The following is a 23,598-nucleotide window of genomic DNA, read 5'->3' as shown; positions in this document are numbered from 1 at the left end:
GGAGGAGCAGGCACGAGGGGCTGAATGGCCTACTCCTGTTCCTATGTTCCTACTACTGGGATTTCCATGCTTGTTGAGCCAGCCAGTTTTCAAAGTTTTCAACTCATCGTCTATGATACTGAAACAAGCCCCAACATTACTGTGATAGAAGTAACTTTAGTACTTCAAACACGAGAGCAAGAATTTTAAAAATGAAGTTTAGGCACTCTAGCACTATTGTCCTTCCTCTTCCCTACACCTCTTCTGTTTTAATTATTAGAACTGTGTATCTATCAAATATATCCTAGTCTATCAATATTTTATATCTTTGGTCTCTATACTCACACATGCACTCTAAAATAAAGTTCAAATACTTTGACTTATCCTTGCTTCCATTATCTATTTTGGGTTTGATGCCTTAAAGCTGCATTTCCAGCCATTCAAGCCCCAAAACTCTTTGATTGACAGAGCGTGCAGGTCAACTTTTGACTTAACTTTTACATTTCAAACTAGGGTGCTGTTACATATGTTATCCGTCTGTGGTGCTGGCAGTCCAGTCAAGATAACATCCCTCGGTAATGGAAGGGGTGAATCTTTCGTTGAATAGCTGATGTATACTACCCCCTGTGGCTGAGTGGTTTAAGGCTGCTTCAGGTGCCATGCAGAGCAAAAGGTCACTAGTTTTACTCCTAGTCTGCGCTAAGTCAGGATATTTGCGGCTTTCCCTTGTGTTGAGGAAGGGTGAAAAATCATCCAAGATTCACGCTCCTAATTTGCCATCCAATGACTGCTTCTGGAAAAGGCCCATGCGTGACATCTGGCGAGTGTAGAATCTGGCTCAGCTGTGATGCCCTCTCTGATAAAATAGCCTGCTGACATTCACCCCAGGCAACAAAAGTGGCAACTTGGAGTGAAATGCTTGAGGGTCGTCCGTGCCAGTGCAACTATCCCAGAAGAAAATTAATGGTTAAAGATGCATAAACTTATCCAAGTAGAAATTTTAGTTGTGCATGTTTAATCAAATCATTTTTTTTTGATTACGAGGTGAAATTTCATATCCTTTAGTGACATAACCGTATTATTGTTACGTACTTTTCTTTTGGAGAGCATTTCACTGTGTTCAGAGACCACGTTGAAAGTTGCTTCCTTCCTCAAGTTGAGTATTTCAAGTGACCGTGATTCTTTGTTGCTATACATTTAGAACAGGCTCACTGAACTAGTTAGAAATAACGAATCTCATTATTGACCCATGCCTAACATTTATCATTGGCTCCCGTTTGATCAAACAGACTCCTTGAACAGCAAAGATGAGACTAAGACTAATATCTTGTCAGCCAGTTCTACTTTAAGACTCTCTTAATATTAGCAAAACTCTACATGACCATAACCCCAGAATTCTATACAATTAAGCAGTTTCACTCCCTTGCATTATTTTACACTGCTGAATGCTGTTTTGCCCTCTCCTCCTTCATCTGCTGAGGGCTGGGTTATGGTGTCATGGCTGTTGGTCAATACCTCGTCCAAATCACCAAGTGTATGAGCCAATACTGGATGTACACTGTTTAGCCTCTTCCCCCAAGCACATGCCCTGAGGCTTCTCACTGTCAACTCCATCTGAGATTTGTTAACTCAGCGCAGAGTGGGGATTGAATTGGGACTTTCCTGGTCCGTATGGCTCTGATTCACGTTGGACAATGAACTTACCAACTGAGCCTTTTGAAAAACGTCCTCAATAATTTAATCGGTAATTTTAGTGAATCCCTGTAAAACAAATGGCCACAATCAACATGGGTCCATTACCTGCAAAAGTTAGCTCATGTTGCACTGTTAGCGAAAAGGCTTCTCACAAAGTTTTGAATGTTGGAACTTGATTAATCCAGACTCTATTTAAGGCATGAAATGTGGCAAGATCTGAGTTTGCCAAAACTCTCAAACTTTTTCTCTTTCTCTTAAATCTCTCCTGACAGAGGTACATATGATATTTATGTAATGAAAGACGGGCAGCCTCTACTCGTTGGCAAATACGACAATCATGGCAGCTTCGGTGAGCTGGCACTGATGTACAACACTCCGAGAGCTGCTACTATTGTTGCTACCACACAAGGAGCCCTCTGGGGGCTGGTAAGTAATGCTGTGTTATGAATCAAGGATTAAAAAAGTGGTTCTCATTAGAAGTGAAGGATATATATATATATATTTACAGTATATGTGTATATGTATATATATTTATGAAGGTCTGCCTAGTTCAGTTATTATTGAAAGCACAAAGTGTCTCTAATCCTCTGAAATTGTGCTTCTATTATTCACTTTTTTAAAAAATGTGAATTTTGAAAATGATGATTTTTTTTTAAAAAAGAAGCCTGTTTGCTGAAGTAAATATACAGGTACATCTCCCATTGCATTGCTCACAGCTCAAGGATGAGGCTGAGTGTATTGTGATCGATGGTGGCAGGCCGGTGGTGGGGTGTCAGCAACAGGGTAAGGGCCGAGGCCAATCAGAGGTTCAGAAGGTGTAAGAGGGAAGGCCTGGCTTGTAACCTGAGGCCCAAGGGAGTGAGGAGCATATTGGGACCAAAGCAGTGCTGGTGGTGACAGTAAAATAAAAATGCAAATGAAACAGAAATATGAAATAAAAAACACAAAATGCTGAATACACACAATGGAGCCACTCAGTCCAACACATTATAACCTGTCGTCTTCTCTATAGAGATGCTGACTGACCTGTGTATTTCCATAGTTTTCTGTTTTTTTTTATTTCTGGTGGCGATGGGATTGGTAAGGAATGAGCTGCCAGGTCAGGTGTTTAAGGCATTGCTGAACTTGCCAGGAGCTGTTTCAGAGCCAAATAAGGACTTTGGTTTTACATCTTTGGCGGGCTGTTTGTCGGGATTGAAGCAGGGAACTACCCTGACAGCTGAAAGAGAACAGTTTGTTTTCCCATTGCCTTGCCTCGTTGTTTTTGTGAAATATAATTAAAACCAGGCATAGAAGAAAAATGCAAAACAACGTTTTGGTATCAATCAAATCGTAGAAACACTGAACTGATCAGAAAGCTCAGACACACACAATAGTCACAAAAAATGTTTTGTGTAATTATGATAAAATTGCTTTGGTACTGCCAGTCTCTTCCTTGATTTCGTTGTTGACCAGATGATTCATTAGAGGGAAAATATTTGCAGTCAGGCTTAAAATGCTTGTAGCCTTTTTGCGTTGTCTGTAGCCAAGTGTCAGTGAAGTGTAAGAATGCAATATGTGGAAGTTTGTGGACATCAAGAATGTCCCGAGCGAATACATCTGCTGTAGATGTTTCCGCCTCGAATCTCTCCAGCTCAGAGTCATTGAGCTGGAGTGCAAGTTGGAGACATTCCGACACACAAGGGAGGGGGAGGAGAATTCCAACAGTTTGCTCAAGACCTCGGTCACACCTCATGGTGAGGTGCAGGATCAGAACAGGGATGGTGTGACCAATAGTGTATGGAGTAAGGGGAATCCAGGTGAGTTAGAGAACGAGGATCCGCAGAAACTGATCCTATCCAACAGGTACAATATACTTGCTACCTGTGAGGATAAGGATTAAGACTGTCAGAAGGACAGACAGACTGCTGACCATGGCACCCTGGAGCAGGAGGCTGTCCAAAGGGGGAGGGGGAGGCGAAGTGTGATGTGGTAGTTGTAAGGGATTCAATAATTAGGGGGACAGATAGCATCGTTTGTAAGCAGGATCAAGAGTCCCACATGGTATGTTGCCTACCTGGTGCCAGGGTGAGGAATATCTCGAACTGGCTTGAAAGGATATTGGAGAGGGAGAGGGAGGGGGAGGATCCAGTCATTGTGGTCCATGTTGGGACCAACAATATTGGAAAGAGCAGGCAAGAGGTCCTGTTCAGAGAGTGCTAGGAGCTAATTTTTTTTTTAAAAAGGACCTCAAGGGTTACAATCTCTGGATTATTACCTGAGCCACGTGCAAATTGGCATTGGGATAAGCAGATTAGGAAGGTGAATACGTGACTGAAGGAGTGGTATGGGAAAGAGGGGTTCTACTTCATGGGACACTGATACCGGTACTGGGACAGGAGGAACTGTATCATTGGGATAGGCTCCACCTGAACTGGGCTGGGGCCAGGATCTAGCGGAAAAGGTCAATAGGGCGGTCACAAGGACTTTAAACTAGTAAATGGTGGGGGGAGGGCTCAGATGAAAAAGGTAGTATAAATAATAATTCTAAAACAAACCAAAAGGTAGAGAGTAGAGTAATAGTCAGAAATTATGCTTTAGGCACTACAGGTAAAGGGAAAACTAAAAGATGTAAATCAGGAGAGAGAAATAAGAAATGTGTGAGTAAAACAACACTAGAGCAGGAGGACAGGTTAGGGTGTGTGGCCCAAATAAGTGCTCTTTATACAAACACACGGAGTAAAAGGAACAAATTGAATGAATGAATTGCAGATGCAAATTCAACTTAGAGGGTACGACATGGTAGCCACTACTGAGACATGGCTGCAAGACAGACAAGACTGGGAACTGAATATACCAGGTTATAAGGTCTATAGGAAGGATAGGAAAGCTGGTAGAGGGAGAGGAGTAGCCTTAGTGATTAAGGATGAAATTATTTCAACGATGAGAGAGGATGGAACGAGAGGTAAGCAGGCAGTGGAGACTTTATGGGTAGAATTAAGAAATAGAAATTAAGACTGTAGTGGGAGTTGTGTATAGACCCCCTGGTAGCAGCTGTGAAGTGGCAGAATGTATAAATGCAGAGATTAGACAAGCATGTAGCAAAAGCAGAGTAGTTTTAATGGGGGATTTTAACTTTTCCAATATAGATTGGGATAAGCAGACGAGCTCACTTCAGAAAGGTAGCGAATTTCTTGAGTGTGTTCACGATAGCTTTCTGCAACAATATGTCCTAGAACCAACTAGGGGGTAGGCCATATTAGATTTAATAATGAGTAATGAGCCCGATTTAGTTAACAGCCTAACTGCGCGTGAACATTTATCTAATAGCGATCATAATATGATCAAGTTCAACGTTGTGTTTGAAAGGGCGAAACCTGTATCAGGTACTAAGATTCTAAATTTAGGTACGGCCGACTTCAATGGGATGAGGCAGAGGCTGTCCATAGTAAATTGGGCAAATCTGTTAATGGGTAAAATGACAGAAGATCAGAGGGGGGTGTTCAAAAAAGAATTTAATGTGTTACAGAACCAGTTTTTACCCCTAAGGGGCAAGAGCTCCACTTGCCAAAAAAAAAGACATGGACGACAAAAGAGGTAAGGAACAACATAAAACTGAAAGAAAAAGCAAACAAAAATGCAAAAAATAACACACATCCTGGCAATTGGGAGAGATACAAAGAACAGCAAAGGGCGACAAAATAGATGGTAAGAGCTACAAAAAGGGAGTATGAAAAGAAACTTGCAAGGGATATCAAAGTCAACACAAATTTTTAGTTATATTAGGAGAAAGAGGGTGGTCAATAGCAAGGTGGGCCCCTGAAAAACTGATAATGGTGATATTGTAAATGAAAATAAGGAAATGGCGGGCATGTTAAATAATTACTTTGCGTAAGTATTTACAGTAGAGAAAGAGGAGTGCATGTCGGACACCCCAAGGAATCTAATTTTGAATCAGGGACAGGGACTCACCATAATTAACGTAAGCAAATTAACACTAATGAAGAAAATAATGGCTCTAAAGAGTGACAAATCCCCAGGACCAGGTGGTTTCCGTCCCAGGGTTTTAAAGGAAGTTGGTGAGAACATTGCAGAAGCTCTCTATCTTCCAAAGTTCTCTCGATTCAGGAACCGTTCCTTTAGATTGGAAAATTGCACCTGTCACTCCGCTATTTAAGATAGTTGAGAGGGGGAAACCAAGCAATTATAGACCAGTTAGCCTAACATCTGTTGTCAGGAAATTACTAGAATCTATAACTAAGGATAGAGTGAGTGAACACCTTGAAAATTTTCAGCTGATCAGAGAGCGCCAGCATGGATTTGTAAAGGGGAGGCCATGCCTGACGAACCTGATTGAGGCGACTAAAGTAGTGGAGAGGGGAATGTCTGTAGATGTTGTTTATATGGACTTCCAGAAGGCATTTGATTAAGTTCCTTATAAGAGACTTAGCTAAAGTTGAAGCTCATGGAATTGAGGGCAAATTATTGACCTGGTTAGGAAATTGATTGAAGGAGATAGAGAGTAAGGATAATGGGCAGGTACTCAAATTGGCAGGATGTGACTAGTGGTATCTCACAGGGATCTGTGTTGGGGCCTCAACTATTCACTTTATTTATTCACAGCTTAGATGACGGGATAGAGAGCCACATATCCAAGTTTGCTGATGACACAAAGATAGGTGGCATTGTAAACAGTGTAGATGGAAGCATAAAATTAGCGAGGTGTTAATAGATTAAGCGAATGGGCAAAACTGTGGCAAATGGATTTCAATGTGGGCAAGTGTGAGGTCATCCACTTTGGACCTAAAAAGGTTAGATCGGAGTACTTTCTAAATAGTGAAAAGCTTGATGGTGGAGGTCCTAAGAGACTTAGGTGTCCATGTACATAGATCATTAAAATGTCATGGGCAGGTACAGAAAATAATCAAAAAGGCTAATGGAATGCTGGACTTTATATCTAGAGGACTAGAATACAAGAGATAGAAGTTATGCTACAGCTGTACAAAGCCATGGTTAGGCCACACCTGAAGTACTGTGTTCAGTTCTGGGCACTGCATCTCAGGAGGGATATATTGGCCTTGGAGGGAGTGCAGTGTCGATTCACTAGAATGATACCTGGACTCCAAGGGTTAAATGACAAGGAGTGATTACACAAACTAGGGTTGTGTTCCCTGGAATTCAGAAGATTAAGGGGTGATTTGATTGAAGTTTATAAGATATTAAGGGGAACTGATAGGGTAGATAGAGAGAAACTATTTCCGCTGGCTGGGGAGTCTAGGACTGGGAGACGTAGCCTAAAAATTAGAGCCGGGACTGTCAGGAGTGAAGTTAGCAAACGCTCCTGCACGTAAAGGGTGTTAGAAGTGTGAATTGTTAATCTCAGATTTAAAATTGATAGATTTTTGTTAGCCCCATATCCCTTAATACCTTAGGTTAAGGCGGTTATATGGAGTTAGGTCACAGATCAGCCATGATCTTCTTGAATGGCGGAACAGACTTGAGGGGCTAAATAGCCTAGTCCTGTTCCTATCTTCCTATGTTCCTATGCTTCCCATTCTGCCAACCCACAAGGTGCCATGGTATTTGCTTGTTCTGTTGTGCAACACTACAAATAATTTGTTTGCTGTAACTAACCAAGCTGCGAGTACTTGAAATGCTAGTTTTCTGGCTTCTTTCCTTTAAATTGGCTTTCCCTTTTTTGACAAGGCAGCCTTTTTAGGGTTTCATGTATCTTCAGAGCTGGGTTCTGATCTGATGCCAGAAGGGAACAGTTTGAAACGCGATCGAGACTGTAACTTCACACAGCTCATGTTTGACAACCAGTGGTGTATAACTGCAGTACGGTATCAAACTTGGTCCACAAATTACTCGGGGCATCCTTTGGACTTCTTGGACACTTGCACAGAGCTGCTTTAAATGCACCAGGTCCGAACAGGCGCACCTACATTCTCGATAGATTTCATTCTAATGACTGGGAGCAGTGTCTGGAAGTGCAGAGCTCTGGCATTGATCTGTTGGTGTGAATCAGGTACTGTTGGCCAGCTGCAATATAACTCTGCCTCTTCTGAGATGAGGAATTTCTTCACGCAGAGGGTTGCGGATCTTTGGAATTCTCTACCCCAGAGGGCTGTGGATGCTGAGTCGTTGAGTATATTCATGACTGTGATCGATAGATTTTTGGGCTGTAGGGGAATCAAGGGATATGGGGATCGGGCGGGAAAGAGGAGTTGAGGTCAAAGATCAGCCATGATCTTACTGAATGGCGGAGCAGACTCGAGGGGACGTATGGCCTACTCCTGCTATTTATTATGTTCATACATTACCAATGCTGGCTGTGAAATTTAGAAAAACATTTATGAACTAGGTAGGTCACTAATCCATATGCGAACTTTTTACCTCACATGGTATTGTTATTGTGCTGTAGAATACCAGTTCTGGCTCAAGTCCGGATCACTAAATCTTCCTCTTTGTACTTCGTTTCCAATTCAAATTAGTTTGCCAGCTTTGATGAATGTAAGGAATCTTACAACACCAGTTTATAGTCCAACAATTTTATTTTAAAATCACAAGCTTTGATGAAAGCTGGATTCCAGTCCAACAGCACCACCTGCTGGACCTTTGGAAGTATTGTACCAACTAATTTTGCTACGAGCATGTCACTAAAAGCGCAGGAAGGACACCCAGAGGGTTACTATATATCTCTTGAAGTTAAAATGTTTAAGCCTTTTTTTAAATCTCCGCATAATTTTGCTTTTAAGGCAAGGGGGAGAGATTGTGTATTGAAGATCCTAAGATCAGGAGACTGGCCCCACCCTCTAAACACAGACATGTGCACGTGCTTCTAATTCTTTTACTATCAGAATGTAGTACAGATAATAAGGGATTTAATTAGACTTGGACATATTGGCAAAATCTGACCAGTTCACAGTTGTCTGCAAATTGATGAGGTAGATGTGTATCTAAACTGTCTAGACACACATGTCACTGAATACATCAATGGAGGAAAACATGGCGTATGTAGTGCAGTTTCAGACCTAAACAAACAATTCAAATTAGCTAGCAAATGCACCTTAGGTACTCAACAAATACCTGAAAAAACTGGATAAAATATATACTAGATAACTGTCTGTATATTTATGTGCGTCTATATATGTATTGGGCACGTGTGTTTGTGTGTTTATGTTTATATATGTGGTTAAATGACCACTCATTGTATCGATGAATTCATAGTTTCATAAATTTCTGTGCATTAATTCAGATCATGAAGCATTTGTTACCTCCAGGCTCAGTTATTCCAATGCTTTCCTAACTGACTCAGCATTCATTTTTCTAAAGCCTATTGGTGCAACCCCTTAATACGAAGTGATTTATAAAGTCTCGAAAATATACAAGAAAAGTAGAATAATTAAAAGCAAAAGAAAGACTAGCATTTTTATAAAATCTTGTCATTTCTCAAAAATTCCTCGAAGCTCTTTATGTACAATGAATTGCTTTTGAAGTGTGATGACTGATATGCAGATAATTGAAAGGATCTGGGGGAGAAAAAGTCACAGAATCCCTTTTTACTTAATGTACAATTCACGTAGCTGTCAGGACTACATGTGCATTACAGAAAAAAGGTAGAAGTTTTCATGATTAGTGTATGGCAGCAAATTTCATGTTACCAGTGTGTATTCGGATCAATTTTTATTTGCAGTTTTTCTGCATTTTACATCATATAGGTGATAGATTTATAATACGGGGGAAACATGATCAGTTTGAGGTCGGTCACTATAGCATCTTTAATGAGACAATCCGGCTTATAAGGACATTAAGTTTCGCTTTTTTTCTTACTGTCAGGGTTTGTCTTTTTTTTACACAGAGTTTGTCACTTCACTGAGTGTCTCTTTTTTTATGTGGCGGAACAGGCTTGAGGGGCTGAATGACCTACTCCTATGCCTATGTTCCTATTGGGGGTTGTCACTTTTTTTTAAACTACGAAGGTTGTCACCTTTTTTACTGTGAGGGCTCGTTATTTTTTTACAGCGGCTGACAGCTCGTCACTTTTTACTGTGACATTTTGTCACTTCTGAATTCAATTCTTAGAATAATTTTAATAAACCAATTCGATCAGTTACTCAGTGCAATACCTTCATTGCTGCTCAGCTGTCATTTGTAGCCATTTGCAGACAACCTTGCACATACGTACTCTCTCCATGTACAATTCAAATACTCTATTTGATCTCCCATGATATTACACATGGGGATTCAAGACCAAGTGTAGTCTTCATGTGAAGTGGGATTTGAGGACAATTAGATCAAGATGTGCAGACATAGCTCAGTCCCCATTTTAAAATCATACATTCTGTCCTTATTTTTATGTTTCCATTATAAATTCCTTTGCCAAATTTATAATGGGAAATGCTTACATAAGCTTGACATGTTGTAATAGCAGCTGCTGCCACTGGTGATGCTGCAGCGCTGCCACTGGTGGGAGAGTATAACTAAGCATGAGAAGTTTACATACGCAGTTTCCATTATGAATGTGGACACAGAAATTTAATAATGGAAAAAGTTGACAGGAAGTGCACACAAAGAGATTTTTAACATATTACTGGGCATTGTCCTGTGGTATTGCACATATGGAATCAACACCAAATATAGTGTGAAGGTGAAGCCATGTTAGAGGGTATGGGATAATTGGACTAGGCCAAGCAGATACAATTCAGTCCCCATTTTAAAGTCATACATTCTGTCCTTGTTTTTATACAATACTTTGATGATATTATTTATCGTTAAATAAAAAATACTTGCAGCAACTTGGGAAGCCGAGAAGTAGAGTTGGCTAGAGCTTAGGTGTTTCATAGAATGATACAGCACAGAAGTCAACTATTCAGCCCATCGTGTTTGTGCCAGCTTTTTGGAAGAGCTATCCAATTAGTATGCGACCCCTGTTCTTTCCCCCATTGCTCTGCTAATTTTTCCCCTTCAAGTATTTATCCAATTCCCTTTTGGAAGTTGCTATTGAATCTGCTTTCACCGCCTTTTCAAGCAGTGCATTCCCGATCATAACAAACGGCTACGTAAAAATTATTTTCCTCATGCTGCCTCTGGTTCTTTTGCCAATTACCTTAAATCTGTGTCCTCTGATTACCGACCCTTCTTCCAACAGGAAACAGTTTCTCCTTATTTACTCTTATCAAAGCCCTTCATGATTTTGAGCACCTCAGATCTCCTCTTAACCTTCTCTGCTTTAAGGTGAAAAACCCCTTCTCCAGTCTCTCCACGTAGCTGAAGGCCCTCATCCCTGGTACCATTCCAGTAAATCACCTCTGCATCCTCTCCAAAGCTTTGACATCCTTCCTAAACTGTGGTGCCCAAAATTGGACACACTATTCCAACTGAGAAACTCCAGTTTCTGTGCAGTACTGGCTTGGACACACTATTCCAACTGAGAAACTCCAGTTTCTGTGCAGTACTGGCTTGGACACACTATTCCAACTGAGAAACTCCAGTTTCTGTGCAGTACTGGCCTAAGAGCTGGGAGATGCAAAAGTGAGGTTCTGTAATGCCACCATTGGCTAAATGGCGTAATTACAGCATGACAAATCCGGACATCGGAATTTATAATGGGATAAGTTGACACAAAAGTGGTCTTTAAAAAAAATGGCAACAGAAAATAAGGTTTTGTCGTGTAAGCAGACATAAGATCTTTAATACTTCATAGTAGATCTCTTGAGGCGTTGCTAATGGAGAGTCTGAGCATTCACTGTTTTAAAACCATACAGGTGTTTATGCCATGTAGGAGACGAATCCAGGTCATTCATTTACAGTGACTGGATAAGTCAAATTCCATTAAAATGTATTATGGGATTTTTACTGGTACTCTGGGAATTGAATTTCACAACTTTGTCCATTATACTGTGAAAACATTTTTTAAAATATTAGTGGCCGTTACATTTTCTATATGTTCCTTTACTTACATGTATTTTATTTTTAAATCCCTTATCATTATTAATGAAAGAAACAACTTTCATATCATATAGTGCCATTAACGTCCTCAAACATACCAAAGTGCTTTATGATATTATGAATTATTTTTGAAGTGTAGCCACTGTTGTTTTATAAGCAAATGCAACAACCAATTTGTACACAACGAGGCCCCACAAACAGCAATGAGATGAGCGACCAGTTAATCTGTTTTTGGTGGTGTTGGTTAAGGGATAAATGTTGATTAGGAGAACGCTCCTGCCCTACTTTAAATAGTGTCATGGGATTTTATGTCCACCTGCTTTTAACATTTTTTCTGAAAGTCAGCACCTCATGCAGGGTTAGCTTTAGACTTCAATCCATAATCTTCAGACTCCAAGGCGAGAGTGCTACCACTGAACCAAGGCTGAACAATGCTGAGAATACAGCGTTCATAATATAGAAAAAACATCAGAAATGCACTACACAGAGGCATAATCAGTCAAAAATGGGTGCTGAACAAAAGAAGGGGCTATTAGGAGGGCTGACCAAAAGCTTGGTCAGAGATAGGTTTTAAAGAAGCTATTAAAGGAGGAGAGGGAGGTGAAGAAGCAAGGGGTCTAGACAGGTAAATACATGGGAGGGAGCATAAAAGGGCAGAGTCAAAGGAACGGAGAATTTGTGGATCAGCAGCAGTTAGGCTAAGGCAGTGATGGAGGTGGGCGATATTATGAAGGTGGAAGTAGGTGATCTTTGTAATAGAGAGTATATGAGGTCGGGAGCTCAGCTCAGGGTCGTGTCAGGAGCCAAGATTGCAAAAAGTCCGGTTCAACCTGAAACAATGGCTTGGGAAGAGGGTGGAGTTAGCAGCAAGAGTATGGAGTTTACGGTGAAGGCCAAAGACACTACTTTCATGCTTTCTAATGTTTAACGGTAGGAAATAGCTGCTCCTCCATGCCTGGATAACACCGAGGCAGTGGAGGGGTCGGTGGAGATGGTGGAGAGGTCGAGCTGGGTGTCTTCAGAGTACACGTTGAAGCTGACTCCATGTCTGTTGCAAGAGGCAGTGGCTTTCGTTAGGGCCAATTCAGTGTTGTGGCGGGGTTGGAAACCTGATTGGAGAGAAAAGAACATCAAGTCGCGCGAAAGATGGGAACTGATTTTGGAGGCGACAACACGTTCCAAGAACTTTGGAGAGGAAAGGAAGGTTTGAGTAGTTTGCCACCCAGAGAGGTTGATGGTATTTTTTGCAATGGGGTTGATAATGGCAGTTTTGTAAAGGAGATGGACAGTATCTGAGGAGAGAGATCCATTTACAATGTCAGCAAGCATGGGGACCAGGAAGGGTAGTTGGATTGGTGGGAATGGGTCTCATGGCCAAAATGAACTTGGAGGGGGAATGAGGGGATATAGGAGAAAAACATGGGTTCAGGGCAAGGACAGGAGGGAGCCCTAGGGGAGGTTTGGCTTGAAGGGAAGTGGGGAAGCAGCAGAGGCAACTGAACGGATAGTCTCATTCTTACTAATCGAATTGTCCATGATAACGCACAAATTGGAGATATATATCTTCTATTTAGCTGTACTTGGGAAGATGAATGGGGTTTAGCTGCACTTGATGGCATTGCTGGGCTTTAGTAGCACTGGGGAATGAACATGGGAGGAGGAATCCTGAATTTTGACAGGGCTACAGAGGGTCACTGGAATTTGGCAGCATGGGGGGGGGGTGTCCTATTGATCTAACGTCACTGTGGAGGGGGAACCTACTGTTTTGTGGAGCTTTGGTAGGCTAAGCCGGGGATTAAATGCACTAAACTTTGTTGAGGCAAAAATTGGACAGGTATGGGATAGGGTCAGGGAAGGGAGCCTGCTCCAGGTCAGCCATGATCTAATTAAATGGGGGGGAAAGGCTGAATGGTCTACTCCTGTTCCTATGTTCCTAATTTTGATATTTGCTTTGATGGTAGAAATTTATCAATAAAATTCATGCCAAAAAGCCCCTGGAGAATTTAAAATAGTGATATCTTTCATTGTGCAAAAATAAGGGCACCGGCCTCTGGTACACAACCGCCCCGATGTCTTTTCTCTGCAGGTGCACACAAACAAAGGGGAAGAAAATGGTTATTAGAGATGTTTGGGACCAGTAACCTGAAGTATTCCTAGATTTTAAAAATGTGGAGCTTTCTCTTGGTTTAGGTTTCCAGCGATTCACTTCCCTATCCTTCTTTGCAGGATCGTGGTACGTTTCGACGGATAATTGTGAAAAACAATGCAAAAAAGAGGAGGATGTTTGAAGCATTCGTTGAATCAGTACCCCTGTTGAAATCCCTGGAGGTACAATAGTTTTCCTTTCATTTTACAGAACTAAGAGCAACAACTTGTATTTATATAGCGCCTTTAACGTAGTAAAACGTTCCAAGGTGCTTCACTGGAATGTGTACAAACAAAATTTGACACGAGCCACAGGAGATATTAGGACAAGTGACCAAAAGCTTGGTCAAAGACATAGGTTTTAAGGAGCGTCTTAAAGGAGGAGAGAGAGAGGCGGAGAGGTTTAGGGAGGGAATTCCAGAGCTTAGGACCTAGGCAGCCAGTGGCGGAACGATGAAAATCGGGCCTGCGCAAGAGACCAGAATTGGAGGGATCTCAGAGGCTGTTAACCTAACTGTTAAGAGCAGTTAAAACTGGAATGAAAAGTAATGAATGCAAGGCTGGCAACCCCATACTTCTTAACCCTTCTCTCCCTCAACCTTTTGAAGCAAGGTTCCACTGTGCCTGTGCCTATCGCAACAAGAAACCAGCATCTTCCAGAGAGGAAAGCTGAAGATTTGTGCGGGAGGGGCTAGAATCAGTAATGCAATATTCAGTGTTCATAATGAAATGATTATTCCAAGTAATTTTCAGGAATGATGTTGGATAAGATAAACGTACCATAAAGCCCTATTGGGCAGCTTTAAACCTGTACTGCACTGCTGTTAAAGGAATATATTCGATTATAGTTCTTTGGAAGACAAGAAAAATATAAGTGAGAATTTCCATTGCAAATTCCGCATTGATATAACATTTCTTTTGCTTCACATTTAAGTGCTTTTTTTTCCATTGTGAGAAGTATTGTTAATTTGGTTTTGTGTGAAGGAGGGATTCCACTGGCTAACAAAGCCATTATTCAGATCTTAAAATTTAAATTAAAACTTGGCAATCAGTACAACGTTACAGAATATTTTGTTCCTTCATTCTAGCCTGTACTGTACCCAACTCTGCTTATTGCAGCTGAGATGGGTAGGCTACTGAACCCTTACCCCAAGTATTGCCTATGTTCTGTCAGCTGGTCGATTTCAGAATGTAACACCAGGTGAAATTTTCAGTAACTTTTCCCTCCAATCAGATAAACAAAATGTTTTTTTGGGGGGTGGTGGGAGGGGGGTGTTGGCAGTCTTTTTGATCCTTAAAAAACTCCTTGTGCTCTACAAACACCTCACATTCTCTTGATGTTGCACCTGACCGTTCAAGAGATTGACATATCTTGGCAAGGGGGCCTAAATGACCATATCTGTCAAGGATTTGTACCTGCCTTTATTGTCTAGGGAAAAATGACCTGCACTAAGAGAACCCCCAATGTTACTGTATGGCGCCTGCTTGGAGGTGTTTGGGAGTGATCTTTGGCCTTTCCCCAATTTTGATAGACCCATATTGAGCAATGCCATCACATAACATTTACCTTTTCAATGTTTTGCGTATGAATTAAATAATAGGTAATTTAGACTGATATTAAGATGTTCTGCTCTTGTGGTTCAAATGGTGCCAATTTTGGTTCAATTGGTGCTAACGCAACTTCTGTACATGATATTTAAACCTATCTTGATTACATATTATTTGTTTTCCATTTAACTGTACTTTCATTATTTACGTTGAATTTTCCAAACATTCTCGGTAATAACTATTTGTGCTTCAGCTTTCAGAAAGAATGAAGATTGTTGATGTAATAGGAGAGAGATCATATCGAAACAATGAACTTATCATTGCACAGGTAAGTAGTTGGTTCACCCTGTAAGCAACGAGTTTTATTACATGTTCAGGATGCAGCCTCTTTTGGGTTTTATTTTGAACAAGTTGAGTTAGTAACTTCCAAACTCCAGGTTCCATAACTTTTCTCGTTTGTTTTTTTATTTATTCTCTGCCAATTTTCTCCTTTGGAAAGGCGTTGATGTCTTGCTAGAGTACAGTACCACAGGCACCAGTTATCCTCCACTCTTTCATACAAGTAGCCATTCTCCATGTGTGAGCCTAGACAGTAAGAGCCAGTAGGTTATTCAACTGCAGGCAACACAGCACAGCCAACCCTGATCAAGTCCTCGCCTAATGGCCACACATGGACACTTCTAGTAGGAGTCACTTGACAGTCATCAGGTGCAGCAACTCTGGCTCGTTTTCACCATCCTTTATCCAGGGGTCACTGAGATCAATTGTAGCACCTGGCTGAGATCAGCTGACCGCATGGACCGCAAATTAGGCCTGGAATCTTCCAGTTTTGTATGACTCAGCTGCTCGCTGCCTAAAAGCTGCTGAGCTGCTAGAGATAAGTAACTTCCAAACTAATGATTCCATAACCCAGTTTTTTAAAACATAAGAACATAAGAAATAGGAGCATGAGTAGGCCATATGGCCCCTCAAGCCTGCTGCGCCATTCAATAAGATCATGGCTGACCTTCGACCTCAACTCTAATTTCCCGCCTGATCCCTTGATTCCCCTAGAGTCGGAAAGTCTACCAATCTCAGCCTTAAATAGCATCAGACTGAGCATCCACAGCCCTCTGGGGTAGAGAATTCCAACGATTCACAACCCTCCGAGTGAAGAAATTTCTCCTTTTCTCAGTCCAAAATGGCCAACCCCTCGTTCTAGACTCTGCAGCCAGGGGAAACAGCCTCTCAGAATCCACGTGGTCAAACTCTCTGAGTCTTATGTATTTCAATGAGATCACCTCTCTTTCTTCTAAACTCCAGAGAATATCGGCCCATTCTACTCAATCTCTCCTTAAAGGACAACCCTCTGATCCCAGGAATCAAATCTAGTGAACCTGTGTTGCACTGCCTCTATGGCAAGTATATCCTTCCTTAGAAAAGACGACCAAAACTGTACACAGTACTCCGCTGTGGTCTCACCAAAGCCCTGTACAATTGCAGCAAGACTTCCTTACTCTTGTACTCCAATTCCCTTCCAATAAAGGCCAACATGCCATTTACCTTCCTTGTTGCTTGCTGTACCTGCATGTTAACTTTGTGTTGTTTGTACAAGAACACCCAAATCCCTCTGAACACCAACATTTAATAGTTTCACAACCTTTAAAAAATACGCTGTTTTTCTATTCTTCCTACCAAAGTGAATAACTACACATTTCCCCACATTATACTCCATCTGCCAACTCACTTAACCTGTCTATATCCCTTTGCAGACTCTCTGTGTCCTCCTCACAGCTTACTTTCCCACCTAGCTTTGTATCATCAGCAAACTTGGATACATTACAATCGGTCCCTTCATCTAAGTCATTAATATAGATTGTAAATAGCTGAGGCTCCAGCACTGATCCTTGCGGCACCCCACTAGTTACAGCCTGCCAACCTGAAATTGACCCGTTTATTCCTACTCTCTCTTTTCTGTCCATTAGCTAACCCCATGAGCCCTTATTTTGTGTAACAACCTTTTATGTGGCACCTCTTCAAATGCCTTTTGAAAATCCAAATATCCACTGATACCTCTATCAACCCTGCTAGTTACATCCTCAAATGGATTTGTCAAACATGATTTCCCTTTCATAAAACCGTGTTGACTCTGCCTAATCATATGATTTTCTAAGTGTCCTGTTATCACGTCCTTAATAATGGATTCCAGCATTTCCCGACGATTGATATCAGGCTAACTGGCCTGTAGTTCCCAGTTTTCTCTCTTTCCTTTCTTGAATAGTGGTGTTACATTTGTGACCTTCCAATCCACTGGGACCGTTCTAGAATCTAGAGAATTTTGGAAGATCACAACCAATGCATCCACTATCTCTGCAGCCACCTCTTTTAGAACTCTCGGATGTAGGCCATAAGGTCCAGGGGATTTGTCTACTTTTAATCCCATTAATTTCTCCAGTACTTTTTCTTTACTAATATTTATTACTTTAAGTCCCACACTCTCATTAGACCCTTGGTTCCCCACTATTTCTGGTATGTTTTTTGTGTCTTCTAGTGTGAAGACAGATACAAAATATTTGTTTAATGTCCCTGCCATTTCCTTATTCCCCATTATAATTTCTCCTGTCTTATCCTCTAAGGGACCCACATTTACTTTCGCTACCCTCTTCCTTTTTACATACTTGTAGAAGCTCTTACAATCTGCTTTTATATTTATTGCTAGTTTACTCTCATATTCTGTTTTCTCCCTCTATCAATTTTTTAGTCATCCTTTGCTGGTTTCTAAAACTCTCCCAATCCTCAAGCTTACAACTCTTCTTGGTAACATTATAAGCCTCTTTTAATCTAATACTATCCTTAACTTCTTTAGTTAGCCACGGATGGGTCACTTTTCCGGTGGAGTTTTTATTTCTCAATGGAATGTATATTCGTTGAGAATTATGAAATATTTATTTAAATGTTCGCCATTGCTTATCTACCATCATATCTTTTAATCTAATTCCCCAATCTATCTTTGACAGCTCACCTCTCATATCTATGTAATTGGCTTTGTTTAAGTTTAAGACTCTAATTTTGGACTTAAGTACATCACTCTTGAACTCAATGTGAAATTCTATCATATTATGATCACTCTTCCCCAGAAGATTCCTTACTATGAGATTACTAATTAACTCTGTCTCATTACCCACGACAAGATCTAAAATACGACGTATTGTTCTAGGAAACTGTCACGAATGCATCCCATGACCTCATCCTCCAAATTACTTATGGGTAATTCAAAGCCGAGGCTGATTTAAAAAAAAAAATGTATTACTCATTCTCGAGATGTGGACGTCTCTGTCAAGGTCAGCATTTATTGCCCATCCTTGAGAAGTTGGTGATACAACTGAGTGGCTTGCTAGGCCACTTCAGAGGGCAGTTGAGAGTCAACCACACTGGAGTCACATATAGGTTAGATTGGGCAAGGACAGCAGGTTTCCTTCCCTAAAGGACATTAGTGAACCAGTTGGATTAACCCTGGAGATTCTGAAATCACTAACTACTGCAGTATAAAACAAATTAACTACAGGATTACCAGGTTATAAAGACTGTAAATCCCAAACACCTTTACATGCGGAAAAAGGTTTGTTTCTGATGAGCAGTCTAGTGAACCAGGGTTAATCCAACTGGTTCACTAATGTCCTTTAGGGAAGGAAACCTGCTCTCACCTCTAGCCTCATAACCTTTCTTGTCTCTTTGTTTTATCAATGCTGCTATGGCCTGTATTCCTCCAAACTTTTTTGTTCTTCCTACCTCTCAGTCCTCGTTCCTACTTCATTGTCTTCCAATCAGAACTGATCAGCACGCTCCTACTCTAGTATGTTCTTTCCCATAAACGCAAAACTGTAGAATTCTTTACCTCCCTCAGTGTTTCCCTCCTCCCTCAATCTTCAGATTTTTAATACCCAAACTTGGTGTTACCTCTTACTCTTTCCAGTCTTGGCAGTGTCCTGCAGTATGGACATTGATCAGTTGACCCATGCGCACTAAGAACTCTGCGACTGTCCAAACTCACTCACTGGGGAAGACTTTTGTGTCATAAATCTGGGCTGGAGTTAAACTCTGGACCCAAAGGTAGATAGGAACAGGAGCAAGCCAGTCAGCCCCTCGAGCCTGTTCTGCCATTGAATTAGATTATGGCTGATCTGTACCACAACTCCATTTACCGACTTTTGAGCGATACCCCCTTACCCTTACCCAACAAAACTCTATCAATCTCAGTCTGAAAAATTTCAATTGTCCCCCGGCATCTACAGCTTTTTGGGGAAGCTAGATCCAGATTTTCACTGACCTTTGTGTGAAAAAGTGCTTCCTGATTTCGCACCTAGATTACCCAGCTCTAATTTTAAGATTATGCCCCCTTGTTCTGGGGGAACAGAATATCTAAACCACTCCACTGCCTAGTTCCCCTATATTTTAATCTTTATTCATAAAATGTTAGTTAAATCATCTGCCGAAAGAGAAGTTTATTCTTATGAATATCTTAATTCTTCATGCTACAGTAGTTAAGTGAATGTATGTTAAAAGATTTGAGTATTTGTACAGTGCTACCCTTATTACAACAGCTTGCTGTTAAGTTATAATTTTGAAACCTGTAATCTCTCTCCATTGTTACACAGGGAGATAAAGCAGACTGTTTCTTCATTGTAGAATCGGGTGAAGTGAAGATCATGATCAAGAGCAAGGTAAGGATTTTCACTGGCACAAGTAGAGAACAAGTGGCCACATACTACAGATAGATCGGTTTGCTTTTCTGTCAGTATTTCTATAATTACACTTGAACAAACAAGTCATCTCGTAGCAACTTAGGGTTAAACACAGCCACGCTCGAATACACTCCTTGATGGATTGGTAGACCGCAGAAATGTGCTCATGATTTGCCTCAAGAAGGAAAATTGTAAGCACCTTTATTATTTTGTTACACATATTACAAGGAGGAATTATTCCCTCATGATTAATTGCTGAATTTGGTTATGCTGTTGGGGCACAGTGAGTTACCCATCTCTCACATGCTACATGACATTAGGCTTGAGCAACAGGCCCAAGTATAAGTTGCTCGCCTTAGCAGTAACAACAACTTGCATTTATATAACGCCTTTAACGTAGCAAAATGTCCCGAAGTGCTTCACAGAAGCTTAAGGAAAAAATGGCCGCTTTGGGCTGGCGGATCGTACGTAGATAGGGAGGGCTGAGGAAATGGAGGGATGTAAATATAAGGATGAGAATTTTAAATTTGAGGCATTGGGGGACCGGAAGCTAATTTTCCTTAATCTGTTTTCAATGAGGACTTGATGTGGGATAGGATACAGGCAGCAGAATTTTGGATGAGCTGAAATTTATGAGGGGAGGCCGATCAGCAGGGCATTTGACTAATCAATAGCATGGATGAGAGTTTCAGCGTCCAATGGGTTGATGTGGAGTCGGACAGTATAATGGAGGTGGAAGTAAGTGGTCTTTGTGAAGGATAAGATATGGGGTCGGAAACTCAGCACAGGATGCTGAGGTTACCAACAGTTCGGTTCAAGCTGAGATAGTGGCCCGGGTGGAGTTGGTGCTGACGATATGGAGTTTGTAGTAGGGATCGAAGACGATAGCTTTAGTCTTCCCAGTGTTTAGCTGGAGGAAATTACGGCTCATCCATGACTTCATGTTGGACACGCAGTCTGACAGCACAAAAGATCTTGGCGGGAGGGGGAGGCGGCGATGGTCAGGAGCAGTGGTGGAGAGGTACAACAGGGTATCATCAATGTAAGTGTAGAACCAAATGAGGGCAGCCCCAGCTGGACAACGGGGGGATTGGAAGAGGAGGGTGTGGTCTACCTTGTCAAACGCTGCAGAAGTTAGGGCCATTTCAATGTTGTGGGAGGGGTGGAAACCTGTTTGGAGGGATTAAAATGGAGTTGCAGGAGAAATAAGCATACATCTGGGAAGCAACAACACCTTTAAGGTCTTTGGAGAGGAAAAGGAGGTTGGACAGTAGTTAGCAAGGACAGAGGGATCAAAGCTGGTTGTTTTGAGGGGTAGTATGACAGAAGTTTTGAAAGGGAAAGGGACATTTCAAGTCCTAATGGAGTTGCCTCCTCTGCTGTTTTTTAAAACTGCATTTGGGATGGAAATGGAGATTAAGGGAATTCTAGAAATCTAATGGCATATAGTAAAGGCAGAGTTAATGTTAGGGTGGGACCCTTATAGCTGATGACAGGCCACATGAGAAATGTTGACCTGACTTTGTATTTCAGATGCTGGCCAACCTGCTGTGCATTTGCAGCATTTTCTGTTTCTGTTCACAAAAGCCGTGCTTCCTTGCTCATCGTGAATGTAGCCTACTGCTTTATTACAGGAATCCGAATGCATCAGTGAACTTCTATAATTTACCCAAAGCAAACGCCAACTCCTTTTATTGGCAAATACATTGATGCCACTCTTGTTTCCATGGATTGTTTCCAAAAAACTCACATTGTGATTTTAGGACTTGGCTTTGGATGGTTGAATCTTGTTTTATGGTTTCTGAGTATCCAAATTTCAACTTTGGAGATGTGTTTGGAGGGATTGGGGGGTTGCAGGGCTGGGAAATAATTTGAATTAAAATTTGGGTATGGGCCCTCTAAAGCTGAACTCTTGAATGTACATTCCTTTGGAGAACCTTAATATAGTACAGTAATTCAGTGCCTTTTTTCAACCTGTCTTGATTGTGTGTGTGTATTTCTACATTATCCAATCTCCTGTACCTGCTTTGCCCAGACACTGGCAGATCAAGAGGACAATGCAGAGGTAGAGATTGCCAGATGTACCAAGGGGCAGTATTTTGGAGAACTAGCACTGGTTACCAACAAACCCAGAGCAGCTTCGGCATATGCTGTTGGAGATGTCAAGTGCTTAGGCAAGTATTTTTTATCTTGCACATTAACTTGTTGCTGTTAAGTGCAGAAGGAACTAGTTCTCCTTCTACGTAATCAAAAATACCTTTTATTCATTCCAATTGCTTTTTATTTTGCGATGGATATCTGTGTTTGGTATTTGAATGTTTACCACTTTGTGCACTCAAGGACAGCGACAAACATTCCTGAATACGGCATACACAGGACAGTACAAACACAATTTGCTTTGCCCCACCCCAATTCTGCACTTTAAATTTCCCTCATTCCTTTTGAGTAAAATTGCCAGTTTGACCCAAATTATGCATCTGGACTCACAACAACTATGAATGTTCCTTCATTCATTTATCTCAAGGTAGGGTGGGGGTTTTACAGCTAACAGGTGAGACTTTTATGCCATCTATCTGGGCTGGATTGAAATACAAGTCCTGGAGTTAATCAACATATTTCTGTGGCAACAGCTGTGATCCTTAAACCTCTCTTCACCCCCACTGTGCCAATTTAATCAAGGTGTTCTGAAGGTATGATAAGCTGTGACACATCAGGACCCCGAGATTGAATTTTCTGCCTTCAATTCACTGCCCGAATTTTTCGATTCTTAAGTTTGTTTTTAGGCACCTTTATACGCTGAGCAGGAAAACCTGTGGAAATATTGGAACCTCCCCTCTCCCTATGACAACTTTCATAAGATGTCGTCTTAGGAAACTGTTGTTATTGTAGAAAACTTGTTTTTTGTTGAAATTAATAAATATACAGCAACAGAAGCAATGGCCTAATGAATCAACAGAATACAGAAAAATTGTAGAACGCACAGCTCTTGAGGCACCCTGGTCATGGTTTGCTAGCCTCAGATAGACAGAAAGCTAATGATGTTGAGGACTCCCTGAGATCCCTATCACATTCCCAAGGGGATCCACAGATGCCAATTTAAAGGCCATGATGTGGAGATGCCGGTGATGGACTGGGGTTGACAATTGTAAACAATTTTACAACACCAAGTTATAGTCCAGCAATTTTATTTTAAATTCACAAGCTTTCGGAGGCTTCCCCCTTCCTCAGGTCGTTCACCTGAGGCTTCCCCCTTCCTCACATCGTTCACCTGAGGAAGGGGGAAGCCTCCGAAAGCTTGTGAATTTAAAATAAAATTGCTGGACTATAACTTGGTGTTGTAAAATTGTTTACAATTTAAAGGCCTATATTGTAGAGATGGTGGAACATAGGTGAAAGTACACTAAAGATGGTAATGTAGGACCATGAATTGCAAGATATTGGGTTACTGGGACATGCACCGTTTGCTCAAGTATTATGTACACCATGAAGTAAATAATCTAGGCTAATATTTTAGTGCTGTACTGAAGGAATGTTTCATTTCAAGGAGCTCCGTAGTGCCCAGGAGAAAGATGAGATACTG

General features: G+C 41.2%; 1 protein-coding gene across 4 annotated transcripts in view; it reads left to right on the top strand.

Annotated features, from left to right (window-relative positions):
* Positions 1–23,598, top strand: part of prkar2aa (protein kinase, cAMP-dependent, regulatory, type II, alpha A) — a 279,167-nt gene that overhangs the window by 248,273 nt on the left and 7,296 nt on the right. For all 4 annotated transcript variants that reach the window (XR_010966041.1, XR_010966042.1, XM_067998425.1 and 1 more), the window contains 5 exons: positions 1,947–2,100; positions 13,831–13,932; positions 15,551–15,625; positions 19,932–19,997; positions 22,054–22,192. Coding sequence is in view for 2 of the 4 variants with exons in the window: in XM_067998425.1 (XP_067854526.1) it covers positions 1,947–2,100; positions 13,831–13,932; positions 15,551–15,625; positions 19,932–19,997; positions 22,054–22,192 (536 nt within the window). In the remaining 2 variants the exon portion in view is untranslated. The remainder of the gene's footprint in view (positions 1–1,946; positions 2,101–13,830; positions 13,933–15,550; positions 15,626–19,931; positions 19,998–22,053; positions 22,193–23,598) is intronic.

Source organism: Heptranchias perlo, chromosome 17 (genome assembly GCF_035084215.1).
Source record: "Heptranchias perlo isolate sHepPer1 chromosome 17, sHepPer1.hap1, whole genome shotgun sequence".
Taxonomy (NCBI): Eukaryota; Metazoa; Chordata; class Chondrichthyes; order Hexanchiformes; family Hexanchidae; genus Heptranchias; species Heptranchias perlo.
This window is presented reverse-complemented; position numbering and strand designations above follow the sequence as displayed.